The 18623-nt window shown below is 43.2% G+C and overlaps 1 protein-coding gene across 4 annotated transcripts in view; it reads left to right on the forward strand.

Moving 5' to 3' along the window:
* The window catches only part of MAP4K3 (mitogen-activated protein kinase kinase kinase kinase 3), a 144610-nt gene extending 126995 nt beyond the window's left edge, over positions 1-17615 (forward strand). For all 4 annotated transcript variants that reach the window (XM_067532920.1, XM_067532921.1, XM_067532922.1 and 1 more), the window contains 2 exons: positions 5660-5715; positions 16117-17615. In XM_067532920.1, coding sequence (XP_067389021.1) covers positions 5660-5715; positions 16117-16204 — 144 coding nt within the window. In that variant the 3' untranslated portion in view covers positions 16205-17615. The remainder of the gene's footprint in view (positions 1-5659; positions 5716-16116) is intronic.
* The last annotated feature ends 1008 nt before the right edge of the window (positions 17616-18623 follow it).

Raw genomic sequence — 18623 nt, forward strand, 5'->3', positions numbered from 1 at the left:
CTCAGACTTTGAAATGGCATTCTTGTCACAAAGTAGTGTTATGCTGCTAGCTAGAAAGGCAGGCTTACAGTTTCCTCGGTGGGTTACACATGTATTGCAACTGGGGATGTAATTTCCAGCTTGGGTAGACATATCCGTGGTAGCTTTGATAAAGTTAGCATGCTGAAAATAGCAGTATAGAGATGGCTACGTGGGTGGTGTTTTGGGCTGCTAGCCACTGCAGCTACATTGCTAGTGCAAGTCCATCTACCTGAGGAAAAAGTTGCACCCCCTGCTGCTGTGTAGATGTGTGTCTATGCATTCTCCACTTTTGCTGCTCTAATTGCTTAACTAAAGGTGGTCGAGTGCTGGTCCCTATGTGTATTCCACACATGGGTACGCATGTCACATGCGTCCATGTCTGGAGATTTTAACAAACGGTGTCCGTTGGCCTGCATACATGCAGTAAATCTTCTTATGCTCCCAAGCAAAGGTATAAGAGGCAGTGCGGGCCAGCCCCCCTCAGTTCCTTTTTACTGCTGCATGGCCTCAGTCAGAATCCAGTGTCCTCTATTTCTTGAGCTTTTCAGAAAACTTGTAAATAGATATTCTTTTAGCCTAATGCAGTTAATTATAATATAGTTAGTGTAGTTGTTTCCCTGGACCGGGAACTCTCTTCCCTCAGTCTGCTTCCCAGAATCCCAGGCTTCAAAAACTGCATCTTCTGTCCTCGATCCTTGTCTGACTGCAACAAACACCAATGCTGCCTCTGCTGTCTGGTTGAGAGACATATTTCAGCGAAGTGGAGCATTTGTTTTTTGTTTTCACCAAGAACTTGCAAAGCCCATGTAATGGAGAGGGCCATGAGGCCCCTCTCTGACCAGAGCCAGGGAGGCCCCGCCATACATTGGCCTCATCAAATGAGCAGTGCCTCTACTTAGGAGTGGAGTCTTCAGTTTCCAAGCCCAAAGACTCTTCCTGCAGGGCTTCCTGTGAGAGCAAGGGACACGCTTATGGGTACAAATAGATCCCAATCAAGGACTGTCCATAAAAGAAGTGCTTCTTCCCCAAGCCTATTGAGGTTGGGCATGCCCTTACACTCAGACCCTAAGAAACACTCTGCAAAAAAAACAAACAAACAAAAAAAAAAAAAACATACAACACAAGCAGGAGGGTAAAGTGCATAGGAAAAGAAACTACTAGTTCCGTCGGTGATTCCAGTACAGAAACATAAACACAGTCATCCATGAGTGCAGGTCTGCACTCTGCAGTACCAACTCGTCCACCCACCACAACTAGGGATGCGCTGATACTGTTGATGTCAACCATCAGAACTTGTCGCACGCCAGGGTGTACAGAGACTTACAGGACACCAAAGGATATCTTTCTTCTCTATCCACAGTCTCCCCTTCTCTTATCTGGCCTAGCCCTCCTAAGGGACATTGCTAGAATGGAAGATACTACTTTGGTGTCCAAAAAACCATCTCACTTACAACCATCAGTCAGGATTGCTGTGGTACCAACAGCTCCACCATTCCAAAAAAAGCAATTTTCAGATTTGAAGGTATTTGACAAGCTGGTCTGTCCTTCATCCCCTTGGAGAGAGTCAAGCCCGGATAGATGATCTAGGGCTTTTAGTCACTACCATGACCTCCGTAGGGATCTCTCTCAAATGGCTGACCCCTAGTGGGGGCCATGAGATCCCTATAGCAGATGCCCAGGACCCACCTTAGGAGTCTTTCTATTCTTCTTTGCTTCAACAACTGCTTATATTGGTGTAAGAGGAGGAGGAGGAGGATGTCAAACTGGAATCACAAGTTCTGTTGGGAATCTTCTCCTTTTCGCTGGTTGAGGCGGTCTCTCCCATCAGGTGACCAGGACTTACTATGAAAAGTGGCTAATGATCTCCAGATAGCCCTGGAACAAGTCCAATACCCACACCACAGACTGTTAGACATCTGCAGCCTCAAGGCCCAAGTAAAGTGGCCCTCCCAGTTAACGAGGCCATATTGCAACCAGTGAGATTGGTCTGCCGCATCCTGTGTCCTGCCACAAAGTAGGGCCAAGAGGTGCTATTTTGTCCTGGTAAAGGGAGAAGAATTTCTGTTCTCTCACCCTGCTCCAAACTTCCTGGTAGTACAAGCTGCTATGGAGCAAAGTAGATCACAATAGCTAAAGACCGCTCCATCAGACAAGAGCTCCAAGAGAAACTAGACCTCTTGGGGAGGAAAGTCTTCTCTGCGAGCTTGCAATTCTGCGTTGCCAATTAAACAAGTTCTGCAAACCAAATACAACTTCAACCATTACTCAAGGCTGGCAGCCTTTCAGGACAAACTTTTCCCTGAGAACAGAGCTGTTCCTCTCCCTTCAAGAGGAGGGCCAGCTGGTGACAAAAACGGCCCTTCAGGCTACAGTTGATGCAGCGGATACAGCATCCAGAAACTTGGCCACTGGTATTGTTATGAGACGGGATTCTTAGTTGCAATCCTGGGGCTTCCCCCGGGAGGTGCAGAGTATTATCCAAGACCTTCCCTTTGATGAGTCAAAAAAGGGAAGGAGGAGGAACAGGGGAACTACAGACGAGTCAGCCTCATCTCATCCGTGGAAAAATCATGGAGCAGGTCCTCAAGGAATCCATTTTGAGACACTTGGAAGAGAGGAAGGTGATCAGGAACAGTCAAGCATAGATTCACCAAGGGCAAATCATATCTGACCAACCTGATTGCCTTCTATGATGAGATGACTGGCTCTGTGGATGTGGGGAAAGCATGATAAACATGGACATGATAAACCTTGACTTTAGCAAAGCTTTTGATACAGTCTCCCACAGTGTTCTTATCAGCAAGTTAAAGAAGTATGGGTTGGATGAATGGACTATAAGATGGATAGAAAGCTGGCTAGATCATCAGATTCAATGGGTGGTAATCAACGGCTCAGTGTCTAATTGGCAGCTGGTAACAAGTGAAGTGCTCCAGTGGTCAGTGCTGGGGCCGGTTTTGTTCAACATCTTCATTAATGATCTGGAAGATGGTGTGGATTGCACCCTCAACAAGTTTGCAGATGACACTAAACTGGGGGTGGTGGTAGATATGCTGGAAGATAGGGATAGGATACAGAGTGACCTAGACAAATTGGAGGATTGGGCCAAAAAAAACTGATGATTCAGAGTCCTGCACTTAAGATGGAAGAATCCCATGCACTGCTACAGACTGGAGACCGACTGGCTAGATAGCAGTTGAGCAGAAAAGGACCTGGGGGTTACAGTGGACAAGAAGCTGGATATGAGTCAGCCGTGTGTCCTTATTGCCAAGAAAGTTTACAGCATATTGGGCTGTATTAGTAGGAGCATTGCCAGCAGATCGAGGGAGGTGATTATTCCCCTCTATTCGGCACTGATGAGGCCACATTTGGAGTATTGGGTCCAGTTTTGGGCCCCCCACTACAAAAAGAATGTGGACAAATTGGAGAGATTCCAGCAGAAGGCAACGAAAATGATTAGGGGCCTGGAGCACATGACTTAGGAGGAGAGGCTGAGGGAACTAGGCTTGTTTAGTCTGCAGCAGAGGAGGAGGGGGGATTTGATAGCAGCCTTCAACCATCTAAAAGGGGGTTCCAGAGAGGATGGAGCTAGGCTGTTCTCAGTGCTAGTAGATGACAGAAGTAGGAGGAATGGTCTCAAATTGCAGTGCGGGAGGTCTAAGTTGGATATTAGGAAAAACTTTTTCACAAGGAGGGTGGTAAAGTGCTAGAATGGGTTACTTAGGGAGGTGGTGGAATCTCCATCTTTAGAGGTTTTAAGGTGCAGCTTGACAAAGTTCTGCCTGGGATGATTTAGTTGGGGTTGGTCCTGCTTTGAGCATGGGGTTGGACTAGATGACCTCCTGAGGTCCCTTCCAACCCTAATATTCTATGAGTCTATGATAATCAGGCTTTTGGAACTGGTGCATCAGGTACAACATCACTATCCAGGCAGCATACATCCTGGATATTCACAACTCCTCAGCAGGCAATTCTCGGCAGACCACGAATGGGAAATCCACGACTCTGTTCTGAGAAACATATTCATGTCGTGGGGCACAGTTCTGTGGGACCTCTTTGCGTCACAAATTAACAAAAGAACTCCCCCTATATTGTTCCAGGGGATAGACCACAACTCTCAAGGCAACACTCTCCTATTATTATGGACAAACTCTTTCAAATATTCCTTTCCTCCCAACCCCTGCTTCCACAGGTTCTAAGAAAGATACATTGCAACAAGGCCAGCATCATTCTCCTAGCAGCATACTGACCCAGACAGTTTTGGTTGCCAGAGCTTCTGTTAGTGTCAGTTCACTCTCCAATCAAGATCCTTATCAAGGCCTCATGGCCAGTCATTTAAACCAACCTCACCATGGGAACTTAATCTTGTGCTGTTCAAATTTACTAGACCTCCATTTGAACTCTTAGCGACATGTTCCATGTCCCACCTACCCATGAAGGTGCTGTTTCTAGTGGCAGTCACTTCAGCCAAAGGGTCAGCGAACTGGGAGCCCTCAGGGCAGATCCTCCCTTTATTGTATTTCAGAAATACAAGGTATCCCTTCGCCTTTACCCTAAATTTCTCTGGATTTCACCTTAACCAGTGTATTCACTTAACTGTGTTTTTCTCCCAAAACCACACACTTCTCCCAAAGAGAAGGGACTTCACTCCCTTAATGTCAGGCGTGCACTGGCTTTTTACCTGCAAAGAACCAAACCTATCAGAAAATCTCCAAGACTCTTCATAGCCATAGCAGAGCGATTCCATGGCCAACCTGTATCCTCTCAAAGGACTTCTCAGTGGGTTTCTGGCTGCATTATTGAGTGCTACAATCTAGCTCACTTCCTAGAAGTATAAGTGCGTCCTCGACGAGAGCGCGAACTGCTTTAGTAGCATCCCTGCAGGAGATTCCAGTGCAGGACATATACAGAGCAGCCATCTGAAACTCCATACATGCATTTGCTAGACATTATGCACTAGGCTAGGCCACTGCTGGAGATATGTGCAGTACTGCAAATCCCACTGCATGCATCTTTGCTGCTGGCTTCTTTGCATGCACTTCCAGTCTGAGCAGTGCTTTGCCAATCACCCACATGTGGAATACATGTGGGGACCATCACTCAAAGAAGAAATGGAGGATACTTACTGTAAATGGACATTCTTCCAGATGTGTGATCCCTGTCTGTATCCCACTCCCTGACCTTCGTCCCTTCTGTTTTGGATCTGGTTGAATTTGGGATAAGAAGAGGAACTGAGGGGAACCACAGTGTCGCTTGTACCGTCACACTACTGTGCGTATGTGGGCCCATGAATGCTGCTTATTACAATCTCTGCACTCAGGCACATGGTTCACATGTGTACCTGCCTGTGGAATACAGATAGGGACCACACACCTTGAAGAACCTCCAGTTACGGTAACTAATATCCATATTTTGTGTAATATGGCAGAAAGTTCTGAAAACAGCCTTTTCTATGGCCTTGTTTAAAAGGGACAGTTTTAAAGAATTCTCAGACTGACTGACTTGAACTGGCAATTATTATAAATTGGTTAATTCAGTGAGCATTAATTCCTTTCTGTAAGTACAATAAATGTTACGATACATCAGTTAAAAATAACTGCACTTGCTACATGAATAACTATTGTATGTTTTCATTAAATAGATCACACAGGAAATTTCTGACAACACAAGAATATTCAGGCTTCTTGGATCTGACAGGTATGAACGGCACCGGACATGGTCTATTAAAATGAAAGAGTAAAATATGTTCTCTTCCTCCTATTTCTTAAGAGTATTTTCTCACTAGTATGTCTCTTTCTGTGATTCCCTTTGCAGGCTTCTTTGTGTCTCATTTTTCCCTCTTAGATCTTTCTTTGAATGTGTTCTTTGTCTTTCTTTCCTTAGGAGTAATAAAAAGATTGTTTCTGAGTTTAGCAGTATTTTCTCTTTTAGAATAAGTTTATATTTCACAGGTGCTGATACAACTCCAAAATTTTTCTCTTTTTGTGTTCTAACATATAAGAACATAAGAACAGCCATGCTGGGTCAAAACCAATGGTCCATCTAGCCCCAAATCCTGTCTTCTGACAGTGGCCAATGCCCAGTGCTTCTGAGAGAATGAGCGGAACAGGCAATCATCAAGTGATCCATCCTTTGTCATCCACTTCCAGCTTCTGGCAGTCAGAGATTTAGGGACACGAAGAGCATGGAGTTGCACCCCTGATCATCTTGGCTAATTGCCATTGATGAATCTATCCCCAATGAACTTAACCTAATGAATTTCAGATTTTTTCTTCAGTTGTGTTATGGTATATTAGATCACGGGATCTGCACCTCAAAATGAATTCAAAATATTAAAAACATACACATTTCGCTACATTACAAAAGAGGGGAATCTGCCAGTTGTTCTGCCAACATCTACAGACCATGAGGTGTTTTCAGAGCCCCAAAGGTCTGCTTCTGTTGCTCTTTGGAGCCTGCTTTGCATGACCCCAAATCAGGCCGGGGAGGGAAAGGGAAAGTTCCCTTAGTTCATAATTGTTTGGATTTTTTGATTTAGTGGTAGGTAGTTGTTTCAAAAGGGGGCTTTGCAATTGCTTAGAGGGCGTTTTACTCCATCTATCCCATTGGGGGGTGTACTGCAGTGCAGTGTTAGGCCAGTTATTTCTCATATTTATTGAGAGCCAGCACAATCAGATTTTAAAATAAATAAATCTGACTTTAACTTGAGTGTCATACCACTCAAAGATCAGCATGCCCATTGCCTCAAGAAATATCCTATTCCCCAATTGCTGTTCCATCTGACTTGGGTTTTCGCCAATACCCTAATGCAGTGTTTCTTAACCTGGGGTTTTAGAGGGGTCGCAAGTGCAGAGCTGGTATTGGGGGTGGCAAGAAAGGCAATTGCCTGGAGCCACAGGGGCACCATGAAACTAAGTTACATGCCTCAGCCCCGTGGGGGTGGGACTCAGGCTTCAGGGGTACAGTAGTTTGGAAAGGTTAAGAACCACTGCCCTAATGGATCTGAGACAACTGCTTGAAGACTTTGCATTGCAAAAAAAAACTAAAAACATGAGCTCATCAGATACAGTTTTATTTCAGGTCTGTTGAGTGAGTTCTTTAGCTTTAAAACTTTCCTCAATAGCACTTGTCATTTCCAAGTCAGTTTTGGATCTGAAGTTATTTTTAGTTGTGTGACCTTCCTCAGACTTGAAGGCTTCTGAAAGGTATCATTCTAAAGCAGTGTTTATGCCTAGACTGCCTGAGTCCTGACTACAGTAGAATCTTGTATGAAACAAGTCTTACAAACAACCAGTTATATGAACCATCCTTCCCAGGGCGAAGGGAGAGGGATCACCTAAGGAAAGTGAAGTTTGTGAAGAGCAAGTCAACATTCCTTCACATTCCAATGCTTGCAGTAGTCTGAAGTACAAGAAAAAAGTGATGCAATGCACTGTAATGCAACTATTGCACCCTACGTACTGTAATTGAGATGTTCCGTTTTATTAACTCAATCCTCAATTCATAAAATAGGGGTTCTGCTGTACCTAGTTCAGATTGGGCAGAAATTCTCACACAGTTTGGGGCTTCCTTTAGCAACTCTCAAGAGAAAAGATTTGTCATAGCACTAGGCTTCGGAGCTGTGGCTAAGAAGCCTAAGAACTGGTACCAGTCCAAGGAGAGTTTTATTGCTGGGGACTCCCTCTGATATGAAGATTTCACAAGTGCTCGATTGCCCTTTGCAGAGAGTGCCAAGTAGATTTGGGCAGACTGTCCCATAGGTGTCAGGTCTGAGGCCTGCACCAGTTACTCTGCTTGATTGAATTCAGGATATTTGGGTAAGCCTAAATGGGCCTGAGTCTCCTGCAATGTCTGCCTTGTCTCTCTGATATTGATGGGAAGTCTCTGTCTTGAGGCCTAGAAAGAACCAAGAGCTGTATGAGTTAGCATCTGTAGCTGCAATAGATAGATCAAAGGGCTAGTTAGCTTTTTCCATCAGCTGAGAGCCTTAGAGGCTTATTTGGCACAACTCTCCATTCTATGAAATCCCTTCTACTTCTAGGGGTATAGGAACACATTGAGATCAGTTATGAGTCATCACATGGGCTTCCCCGGCATTCTGGTGTTCTTGTGGCCAGAACCCTTTTTTGTGTAGGACTTTTAATCTTTTACCCGTGGGGCCATTTTTTCAACAACTTGCAATAGCTCTCGTCCTTGACATTAGCAAGCGTTCACAGTGATCTCTCTGCCAGTGTGGAGAATATTGAGGGATGCTCACTCTGAGCACTGGGATGAACCTAATTCTTCCACATGTCCCAGTAAACATCGTAATCCGTTGCATCTCCTCTCCGATGACAGTAACAAGGCATTGCTTCCTATGTGGCACATTAGGCCTAAATTTGAACAGCACAGACCCCAGATTTACACACTTAGGGTATGTTTTCACTTACAGCGGCAAATTTGGTGCAGCCAGATCGATTCTCTGGGATCAGATGAGCAGAAATCATCAATCAATCCAGAAGTCGTTCGAATAAATCCACCCCCGGAAAAAAGTAACGCTGCCTCGGTGGGAGGGCATTTCCCATCAGTGCAACATAGTGGGGACGCCACGCTATTTAGAATTTAGGAAGTCGATGGGAGATACACAAGCTACTTTACGTAGCTTGCGTATCTCCCGTCAACTGCCGCCAAAGTTCACAGTAAGTGTAGACCAGGGCTTAGTGTCAGTGGACTGGAAGTTGGCAGACCAGTGAAGAGAGGGTGGAGTCATTTAAAATTTAAACCAATTTGGCAACCAGGAAGCATTAGAATTAAAACCTGTTTACCACACAGAAAACTTTATGCACTAAACATTTTCAATGAGGAAAACAACCCAGTTTAATTGTAACTGTTCTTGGCTACCAACCTAGTTTAAATTTTAACATTTGCCCTGACCATCCCTAAGTTCCTTCATTCTCTAACTGGCCCTCCATGCATATACATGCTTCCCAGAGACCTCCACTCTCCTGTCACAGGCCTCCTGTGCTGCTTGCAGATACTTTGGGGTCTCAGCCCACAATGCCCAGCACCACAGACCCACAGAGCTGCTGAGTTTCATAAAAGCATATAAACACGACAGGTGCCAAAGCATGACATCAAAACAGTGGAGTTGTGTGTCAGGAATAGGGAATTTTTTGCTGAATAATGGCATAGCAACCAGCACCCAGACTTATCAAAGCATCCAACAGTTAGTGGGACTGTTTTGACTCTTTAGATCTGGAGATAACCAATTTACCTGAGACATTTGATGTTTTTTCAATACCCTTGATTTGAAATACAGAAGCGGTATCATTTTGTGACTCTCTGAAGGGCTCCTCAAAACTGCAGAAGAGGGCTAGCTATCCACAGCTATAATTCCTTCTGTGTTCAGAGAAGCTGATCAGATATTTCAAGTGCAACAGCAGGGATCTGTGTGGGGGGGAATTCAATCTATATTGGGTTCACTAGTTATATCAGCCGCAATCGATAGATCAAAAAGCTGGTTAGGACATCTCCATCAGACAGACGTGAGATAAACTGACTGCTTGGAACATACTGTACGCTACTTAACCAGCTTGGAAGTCAGAATAGTCAGCTATCAGACAATCATGTCCCCATGGCATTTCCATCTTCGGGATTGTCTGCTACTTCTACTTGAACATCTACCTAGTAAAAGGGCAGTTCAAGGGCTGTTGGAGGTTGCAGAGCAGAGTGTATCTCAGTGCGCTCTGTGAGATTTACTATTTTTCTGACTTTCTGGCCATTCTGTGGCATCAGCTACCTCTCTTCAAAGACATTCATGGCTGAGATCATGCAGTTGTTTCAAGAGATACAGTCTGAAGTTGAAGACATACCTTTCAAAAGGATTGACTTGTTCAGTGGAAAAACTGAAGTACTGCAAAAATCCAAATGCAAGATCCACTGTAAGATCTCCGGGTTTCTGTTAGTTGTTCAGAAGAAAGAATCTACATTCTAATTCCAATATTCCTATTCTACATCTACTTCTGCTTCTCACTTTTCAAATCTCAACCTCAGCACAAACAGAAGTCAGGGTACTTTACAGGTAAATAATGCTGAGAAAGATTTTTCCTGTAACATTCTCAGCTTCTGGTCAGTCTTCATCTATGAGGCAACAAATTTCACAGGAAGATTGAGAGACAGAATTCAGCCTTTCCTTTTACTTGTGAAGCGGAATTACCAAAGATTGTTGCATGTTGTAACTGATCAAGTGTAATTATACAATCAACTTCCATTCCTTGCTGCTTCCCAATTCTCCTTCCGCATTCCTTATCAGGCATCTTTCATGCAAGATAATGCTGAAAGAAGTTGCCTCCTTTACTTCATTTTAGGACTTAAAGAAGAAGTCAAAGATGACACACAGTACCCTGGCGGTATCGGGGAAAAGGTTTTATTACTGCTATTTGCTTATTCCAATGAAAACTAGAGGTAGCCTGTATGTGATTGGAAGAGGTTTAGCAAATAAGTTTGGAGGGTCAGGTTCCATATGATGCTATTGACATCAATTATCCCAACTTTAAATGATGAGAATTGGTTTGGCCAAGTCTCTAGACCTCTGCTCCATTGTTATTTCCCATGACCTTTCTGCAGTCTTCAGCACTTCTAACTGTTCCCTCCTCCTTGACATTCTGACCAACCTTTGGTTTCATGACACTGTCTTCCCATCTGTCTGACCAGTCCTTTAGCACACCTTGGTGACTGGCCAGCTCTTCCCCTCTCTGTTGGAGTCTGGGGGTGCATCTACACAGTAGAAAAAACCCAATGGCAGCAAGTCTCAGAGCCTGAGTCAACTGATTTAGGCTTGCGCTGCAAGGCTAAAAATAGCAGTGTAGATGACTGGGCTCAGGCTAGAGCCTGGTGTCTGAGACCCAGCGAGGTGGGAGGGTCTCAGCTCAGCCCCCAGCCTGAATCATAGAGTTGGAAGGGACCTCAGGAGGTCATCTAGTCCAACCCCCTGCTCAAAGCAGGACTAACCTCAGCTAAATAATCCCAGCAAGGGTTTTGTCAAGCCGCAGTTTAAAAACCTCTAAAGATGGAGATTCCACCACCTCTCTAGGTAACCCATTCCAGTGCTTCACCACCCTTCTAGTGAAAAACTTTTTCCTAATGTCCAACCTAGATCTCCCCCAGTGCAATTTGAGACCATTGCTCCTTGTTCTGTCATCTGCCACCACTGAGAACAGCCTAGCTCCATCCTCCCTGGAACCCCCTTTTAGGTAGTTAAAGGCTGCTATCAAATCTCCCCTTATTCTTCTCTTCTGCAGACTAAACAAGCCTAGTTCCCTCAGCCTCTCCTCATAAGTCTTGTGCTCCAGCCCCCTAATCATTTTTGTTGCCCTCCACTGGACTCTCTCTGACTTGTCCACATCCTTTTTGTAGTGGGGGGCCCAAAACTGGACACAGTACTCCAAATGTGGCCTCACCAATGCCGAATAGAGGGGAATAATCACTTCCCACGATCTGCTGTCAATGCTCCTACTAACGCAGTAGAATTAATCTGAATGTCTACACTGCTATTTTTAGCCCCACAGCATGAGCCCCATGAACTTGTCAGGTGACCAGAGCTCTGAGACTCACTGCCGTGGCCTTTTTGAGCTGTGTAGGTGTATCCTTATATGGCTCTGTTGACTCACTCCTTTCCTCTATGCATCCCAGATCTCTTGGTGACAGTTTAAGTATGCTAATGAACACAGTCATCTGTGCTGATAAGTCACAAAACTACTTCTCCAATTCTAATTTGCCCCCACCTATCCAACCCTGCATTTCCCTCCATCTCCAACATTTCCAGATGAACTCCTTATATTTCCTCCTACACCCTCCTAACTTCCCTTGCTTTCCATCACTGCCGATCACACCACCATTCTTGCCATCTCTCAGGCTTGCAACATGCATGGGTCATCTTTGACTCCTTTCTCTGGCGTCTTTCCCCACATCCATGCTGAGTCCAAATCTTGCAATTACTTCCTCTGAGGCATGTTAAATAGCCATCACTTCCTCTGTCTTGACAGCTAAAATATTTATGTATGGCCTAATCATCTCCCATCTTGATTACTGCGTCCTTCTCTTCTCCAGCCTTGATAGCTGAGGCCCTCTGTATTCTGAAGCAAGGTGGATCTAAATTCTGCAGCAAAACCCTATGATTTCTGTGGCACTCCAGCATGACGTTGGAAATCCTGCTGCAGCTTCAGGTATATTTAAAAACTATAGGTTTTTATTGAATTGAATATTAAAATGAATAATGCAATCAGTACATTGTTCTTTGTGTTGTTTATTTTGATATTAAATTCAATTGATTTCATCCCTCCTCTAAATTTTCAACATTCAATGCATCTCTAATTTTTGTGTTAACAATGTGTTACTAAGTTGTTGGCAGAAACTGGAGATTTGGCAACCATTTGAGGACAATATGGGCTCTTGGCAGCCAAGAAGTTTTGAGTGGTCATTGTGGGATAAGCACATTAGCTAGATGTTTCTGTGAAAATGACCAGCAGTGAAATAGCTAACCATGTTGCTGTTTAAATGATTATGATTAAGCTGAAGAGGTAACATCCTATTGAGATGAATGAAACATTTTGCACCTCTCTGGCTATTGTTACAGGCTGTCTGTGGACATGGCTGCACTGGCTACAATAAATTCACATTTTCAAGGTTATTTTCATAACCATAATGGCTAGAAGTCTTTTTTAAATGTAAACAGTTTAAGGAGCACAGTTCTCTCTTGAGGTGGATTCTGGAGTAAGTGGACATGGAAAATTTTACCTTGCTTAATAGTTACATCACTGTTCTTCATTCCATCTAAAATATGACTACTAACATTCTCCCTTTACCCATCAGTATGACCATGTCTCCCCAGTCTGAATTCCTCCACAGGCTTCCCCTTACCCAGAATATTAACAGCTTGTTTTCAAGACCCTGCACAATTTCCCCCAGTGTATGTCTCCGACCGTGTCTCTTTGCAAGTGCCCCTGTCTGCTCATCTTTGCCAGTGATGCCAGATTCAGTGCCCTGTTTACTTCTTTCATTTGCTCCCCTCTCCAGTCATTTCCCGTAATGTATGGGAAGGCTCTCTCATCTCAAGCTCCAAGAAACCATCTTCCTCTCGGTCACAGCCCTGGCAGAGGCTCATTACTTGTACAGCACTGTACATGCAGTTGGCTCTTGACAAATCAATAATTGTGGCTCTTGGCAAGCAGGCCTAGATCAACTTTTACACTTTTACCTTTTGAATGTTTCTCCATCACAGATACGTAAAATAGTTCCAGAAGGGTAGCCGTGTTAGTCTGTATACAGCAAAAACAAGAGTTCTGTGGCACTTCAAAGACTAAAAAATTTAATATTAGCAGGCATAAGCTTTCGAGAGACTTCAGCTCTCTTCTTCAGATGCAGTAATACAGAAAATAGGTAACACAGAGGCATCTTATAGATATCCAGGTGCATTGAGAACAATGGGGGAGGTGGAGTCCGGTACTTAAGACCTAATGACAACCGTTGAGTAGGAGGTGAGAATGGGTGAGCAAAGTAATTTACCTTCAGTAGTGAGACAGCCACTCCAAGTTTCTGTTTAAACCCAGTTTGAATGTGTCAAGTTTGCAGATCATTTCTAACTCAGCAGTTTCTCTTTGAAGTCTGTTTTTGGAGTTTTTTTGGCGAAGTACAGCAACTTTCAGGTCAGAGACAGACTGCGACTTCTAAGGCAGCTAAAAAGTGTAGGTTTGCCATGGCATAGGGGACTGAGATCTCCATTAAAAAGCAGGAGAAAATATCTTTTTCAGATAATATTTAAATATAGCAGGGAGAGCCAATCAGGTTGAGAAATAAAGGAAAGCTGTATCAGTGGCAGGAGCCATCAGAGCTAAGACTGTCACACATCAGTGGCATGAATGGATCTGAATAAATTATTGTTTTTCTCTAGTATGTATTTTTCGGGGTATATTTATTTCTGAGGCACGAGAAGAGAGTATGAGTGGGGAACATGGGAGTTCACTACAGGGATATTGTTGGTGTGGGGACTTGGCCTTGTAGCTATAAGTTTGGGGAGGCAAAGCAAGTCTTCTGACATTGGCCTGTCCATGGACTATTATCTGTCCTGCTAGTTCCTGTCAAGAATTTAATCTTTGGAGTATAGGGACCCTACTCTGATGTTTGTTGTTCAGTCCAAGATTAGTGACTAATAGAGTTTTAACTGTCAGTGCTGCCCGACTTGGTTATAGTCTACATACGAAGATCTTGCCTTGTTGTATCTTACAGGCTGTTGGAAAATTTCTGCCTGCTTCATGGATAAGAGCAATTGCATCCATAGATTATTTTAACGGTCTTCTTCCTTCTAGACTTAATCTAGTCTGATCACCTATATAACAGACCATAGCATTTCACCAAGTGATTCCTGCATCAAGCCTATAACTTGTGGCTAAACTGCAGCATATATTTTAGAAATTAGAAAAATATCCAGTCTTGATTTAAAGATTCAAAGTGATGAAAAATTTACCACATCCATTGGTAATATGCTCCAATTGTTAGTTGTCCTCATTGTTTGGAAAAAAATAAATTGCACTTTCCAGTTTGAATTATGCTTCAACTTTTAGCCATTGGATATTCATATGCCTTTGTCTGCTAGATTAAAGAGCCCCATCTAGTATCAGATATCTTCTTCCTGTGTAGGTATCATACACCGTGATCAAGTTGCCTCCTGGCTTCTCTTGAATAAACTAATTAGACTGGGTTCCTTTAGGCTCTCTCATGGCAAGCTGGGTGTCCTCTAGGTCACAAATCAGTTCTGAAGCTCTTCTCTGAACCCTGTTTGATTTTTAAACATACTTTTCAAAGTGTGGACACCAAAATCAGACATAGTTATGGTTTCACCTGTGCCATTTGCACAGGTAATATCACCTCTTCACTCCTCCTGAATATTCCTGTTTGTACATCCAAGGGTCTTGTTAGCCCTTTTTGCCACAGCATCACACTAGGTGAACTCATGTTTGGTTGGTTACCAACAGTGACCGCTAAGTCATTGTCTCAGAGTCCCTGCTTCTCAGGATGCTTAAGTATGGTGTGCATTCTTTGTCCCTAGAGGTATGACCATGCATTTGGCTGTATTAAAGTGCCAGTGGTTTGGTTGCACTCTACTACCAAGTCATCCATATCACTGTATCAGTTCCCAGACTGGGTTGGCAGCTTTTGTGGAGACAGATCTGTGCTTACCCAATGCCTTCTCTGAAGGATTGTCAGCCAGTGTCACTCCCTGAAGTTTTAGAGGTGCTGCAGGACTTGCAAGTTGGACCCCTGGCTTACATGACTAATAAACAGAACGAGTTATTGGGTCCATTGATAGTTGATTAGTAGGACTGTCAGCTTCCCTCAACTGCTAGGTTTTTACTCAAGAAGCCTGTTGACCTGTCAGTCTGGTCAGTTATCCTGCTGTCTCTTTTTCTTTCTGATGTGGGGGACTGTTTCCTTAAGGGGAATAACCTTTTTGCTTTTCAATAAGAGGAAGAAAAGTTTGGTTTTGTACATACAACCCTCCGCCATATTAAGTAAGCACATTCTATAAATTAAATGTGATTTGATGAACAATTAATTTATTCCCATAAAACCCCTGTGAGCAGGTAAGTGTTCTGAATAAATTGAGGGCAATTGACTTGTCCAGGTTCACACAGGAAGCCTGTGCAGATCCAAAATGGACAATGAATCCTGATTCCTAGTGCTGTGCTTTTAGCCACAAGGCCATTCCTCTTTATGAATGAAGAGCCAGTAGAGTTGTTTGAGAAGGGGGTAAAGTGGATGTGCTGCTTGTATGTGTGAGAAGATGAACAGCAGCATTTTGCACTTACTGGTGTCTGGAGAGCCAGAGGGTTTGGGGGAAGTAAAGAGGAGAACTGCAGTAGCCCAGGCAGTAGGGGATATGAAAGCATGTGTGAAGAATTCAGCAATAGTGAAGCTGACTTAATGGTGAGATCCAAATTTACAGCTAAGCCATGTGGGAGATGAAGGAAAGTTAGAGTAAAGGATGACTGAGTTTACAGACGGAATTTGAAATTGTATTTCTCATAATTGTTCATTAGATTATTTCACTTCTTTTAATTCTAGGGTCGTGGTATTGGAAAGTAGGCCAACAGATAATCCTATGGCCAACAGCAATTTATACATCCTGGCAGGGCACGAAAACAGTTACTGAGACTCACGGATGGCAGTTAACCATGGCAAGAAAACACTACTGCTGCAACATCTATGGATGATTGAAATTGCACAAAAGCTGCAGTAACCTGACTTCAATTACTTTGTAATTTATTGTGGCATGAGAGAAAGATGATAATTTTGTCTAAGTGGTATGGACACACTTAGCATATTATACCACAGAAATGCTTAATAATTCACTGTTATGTAATCTTTGTACATATATGCAGTATTTTTCAGTGAAACACATTGCCGAAGAGCTACACTGACTTAATGTAGATAGTGGTCCTTCTATTATGTACAAGTGTCTTACCTGTACAGATGTAAAGGTTGCTGAGGAAGCAGAAATGCAATTGGGGTATTATTTTAAGGACTTCTCATGTGTAGTTATTATAAAATGGGATGCTAGCAATGAACATAGTACATTTAACATCACTATTGTATTTTATTATATGTAATTTACTAATACAAATAAAGCAACTTTTAGAAATTGTAACCAAGGCTGTAATTAGATTACAATCTTGTTTTTAATTTTCATGCAACTACACTGGTGTGATTGTTTGTTTTGCACAAAGTATTTATCTGTGATGTATTTAGTCACAAAGGTAAGCTGTGACTTTGTGGATATGACTTGGGCTTCAGAGTACTTTTTTAGTTTATTTGGGTAGAGTTTTTTTTGTGAAACAAACCAATTGAACACCTGTATTTTTATATTTAAGTAAAATTCTGTAAAGATTATTTCTCTATGCTTGAAAACAATACCTTCTGGAGTGGATATGAATCTCAGAATATTGGTACCTTGATGTAACACTGCAATAGTTGTCTGAATTACTAGCGTCTGCAATGGTAAAATTAGCATTATTATGAGTCTTCACTAAATGGTTTTATTCATGTCATGATGAAGAACTATAACATTCCACACTGTGGAAATGGTTCAAAGATCTTGTCATATTTTGACTTTTTTGGCCTTATGACCATTTTCTTGATTTAGGGTGTTAACACATGGCCAAAATAATTTAGTTACTACCTCATACAAACAATATAGTGGTTACTACATATCACAGGAACATAGTTCCGATCAAAAGTATTTTTGATTGCTATTTTCCAATGGAGTATGTAAATGCCAAGTTTTAGCAAAATGCACACAATTGGCTCTTTTTTGTATATGTTCTTTATATTTTATTATGATGATATACACTAAGAACAAACTAAATTTAAAGTGATTTATGGTCTGCGTTATTGTGATTGGTAATGCTTTTGAATATGTTCCCTAATGTATATAATGTAAAATAAACTTTTTTTAACATGTTGTACAAATAGCTTACCACCTGCACTAATTTCCACATAAGACTAAAAAATTGCTGATGGAAAAGATCCATTTTTGAATTGCTATTAAATGTTTATGTATCTTATATATTGGGCGTTCTGAATGTATGGATGATCAGTCTGCTAGAAATGTAATTTTGCCTATATGTGGCCTAACACCTGGATTTTGGGGAATATGTATCTTTACAGAATTAGAGAATCCTAGAAATGTTGGGCTGGAAAGGAACTTGAGAAGTCAACAAGTCCAGCCCCCTGCACCAAGGCAGGACCAAGTAAGGCAACTCAGCAATGGTAGCAGGCCCAGCTAAGGTCAAAGGGGCCCTAAACGTGGCCCAGCTGGGCAAATAATGTAGTGCCACATCTCCACCCCCAATAATGTGCAACCTGGCCAACTCAGGCGAACTCTTCACAGCGACAGGATTGGGTGGTCTGGCACTGTCTGGCCATGATGGGAGATGCACCAGCACCAGTGGAAATTTCAGCCCTGCCTCTGTGGGGGAACCCCCAATTGGTTGTCTTCCCCACTGCCCTGCCTGCTGGAGGGGACAGAGCTCTCACCTCTCTCTCTCCAGCAACTTCACACCATTCTTATGGAGGGAAGAGGGGATAGTAGAGCCCAGCAGCTGATGGCAACTCCATCCCCTTCTTCCCCCACTCCTCCTGGGAGCAATGGAGACAGTAATTGTCTCTGACCCTCCCTGCAGCACCTGGCCTTGGAGAGGGGGTAAAGAGCCCCAGGAGGAGCAGAAGCAGTGGGGCTGGAGGTCTGGGAGGGGGGCAGAACTAATTGCTGGGCATGGGACAGGCAGACATGGGGTGAGAGAGCCCCTGCAGCAGGTGCCAAAATCTTGCTAAATAAATGGAGTGTTGGTAACACTGGGGATGGGCAGCAGGAGGACAAACAGCAAGAGACAGACCAAAAAACTCCTCAGTCTTCTAAAAACCAAGATTTTGGAGACAATCTCATGATTTTTGTACCTGTGGGACTGGCAGCACTGAATGTGGCAGGCACCCAGAAGCTGTTTGGGCAGAAATTCAGCTTAAGGAGCTGGCATTTTGAAAACACCAGGCCAGAGGGCCTTTGCTGGTTTTCC

This window comes from Emydura macquarii, unplaced genomic scaffold, assembly GCF_026122565.2.
Source record: "Emydura macquarii macquarii isolate MOO-44397 ecotype Brisbane River unplaced genomic scaffold, CSIRO-AGI_Emac_v2 contig_3305, whole genome shotgun sequence".
In the NCBI taxonomy this organism is placed as follows: Eukaryota; Metazoa; Chordata; order Testudines; family Chelidae; genus Emydura; species Emydura macquarii.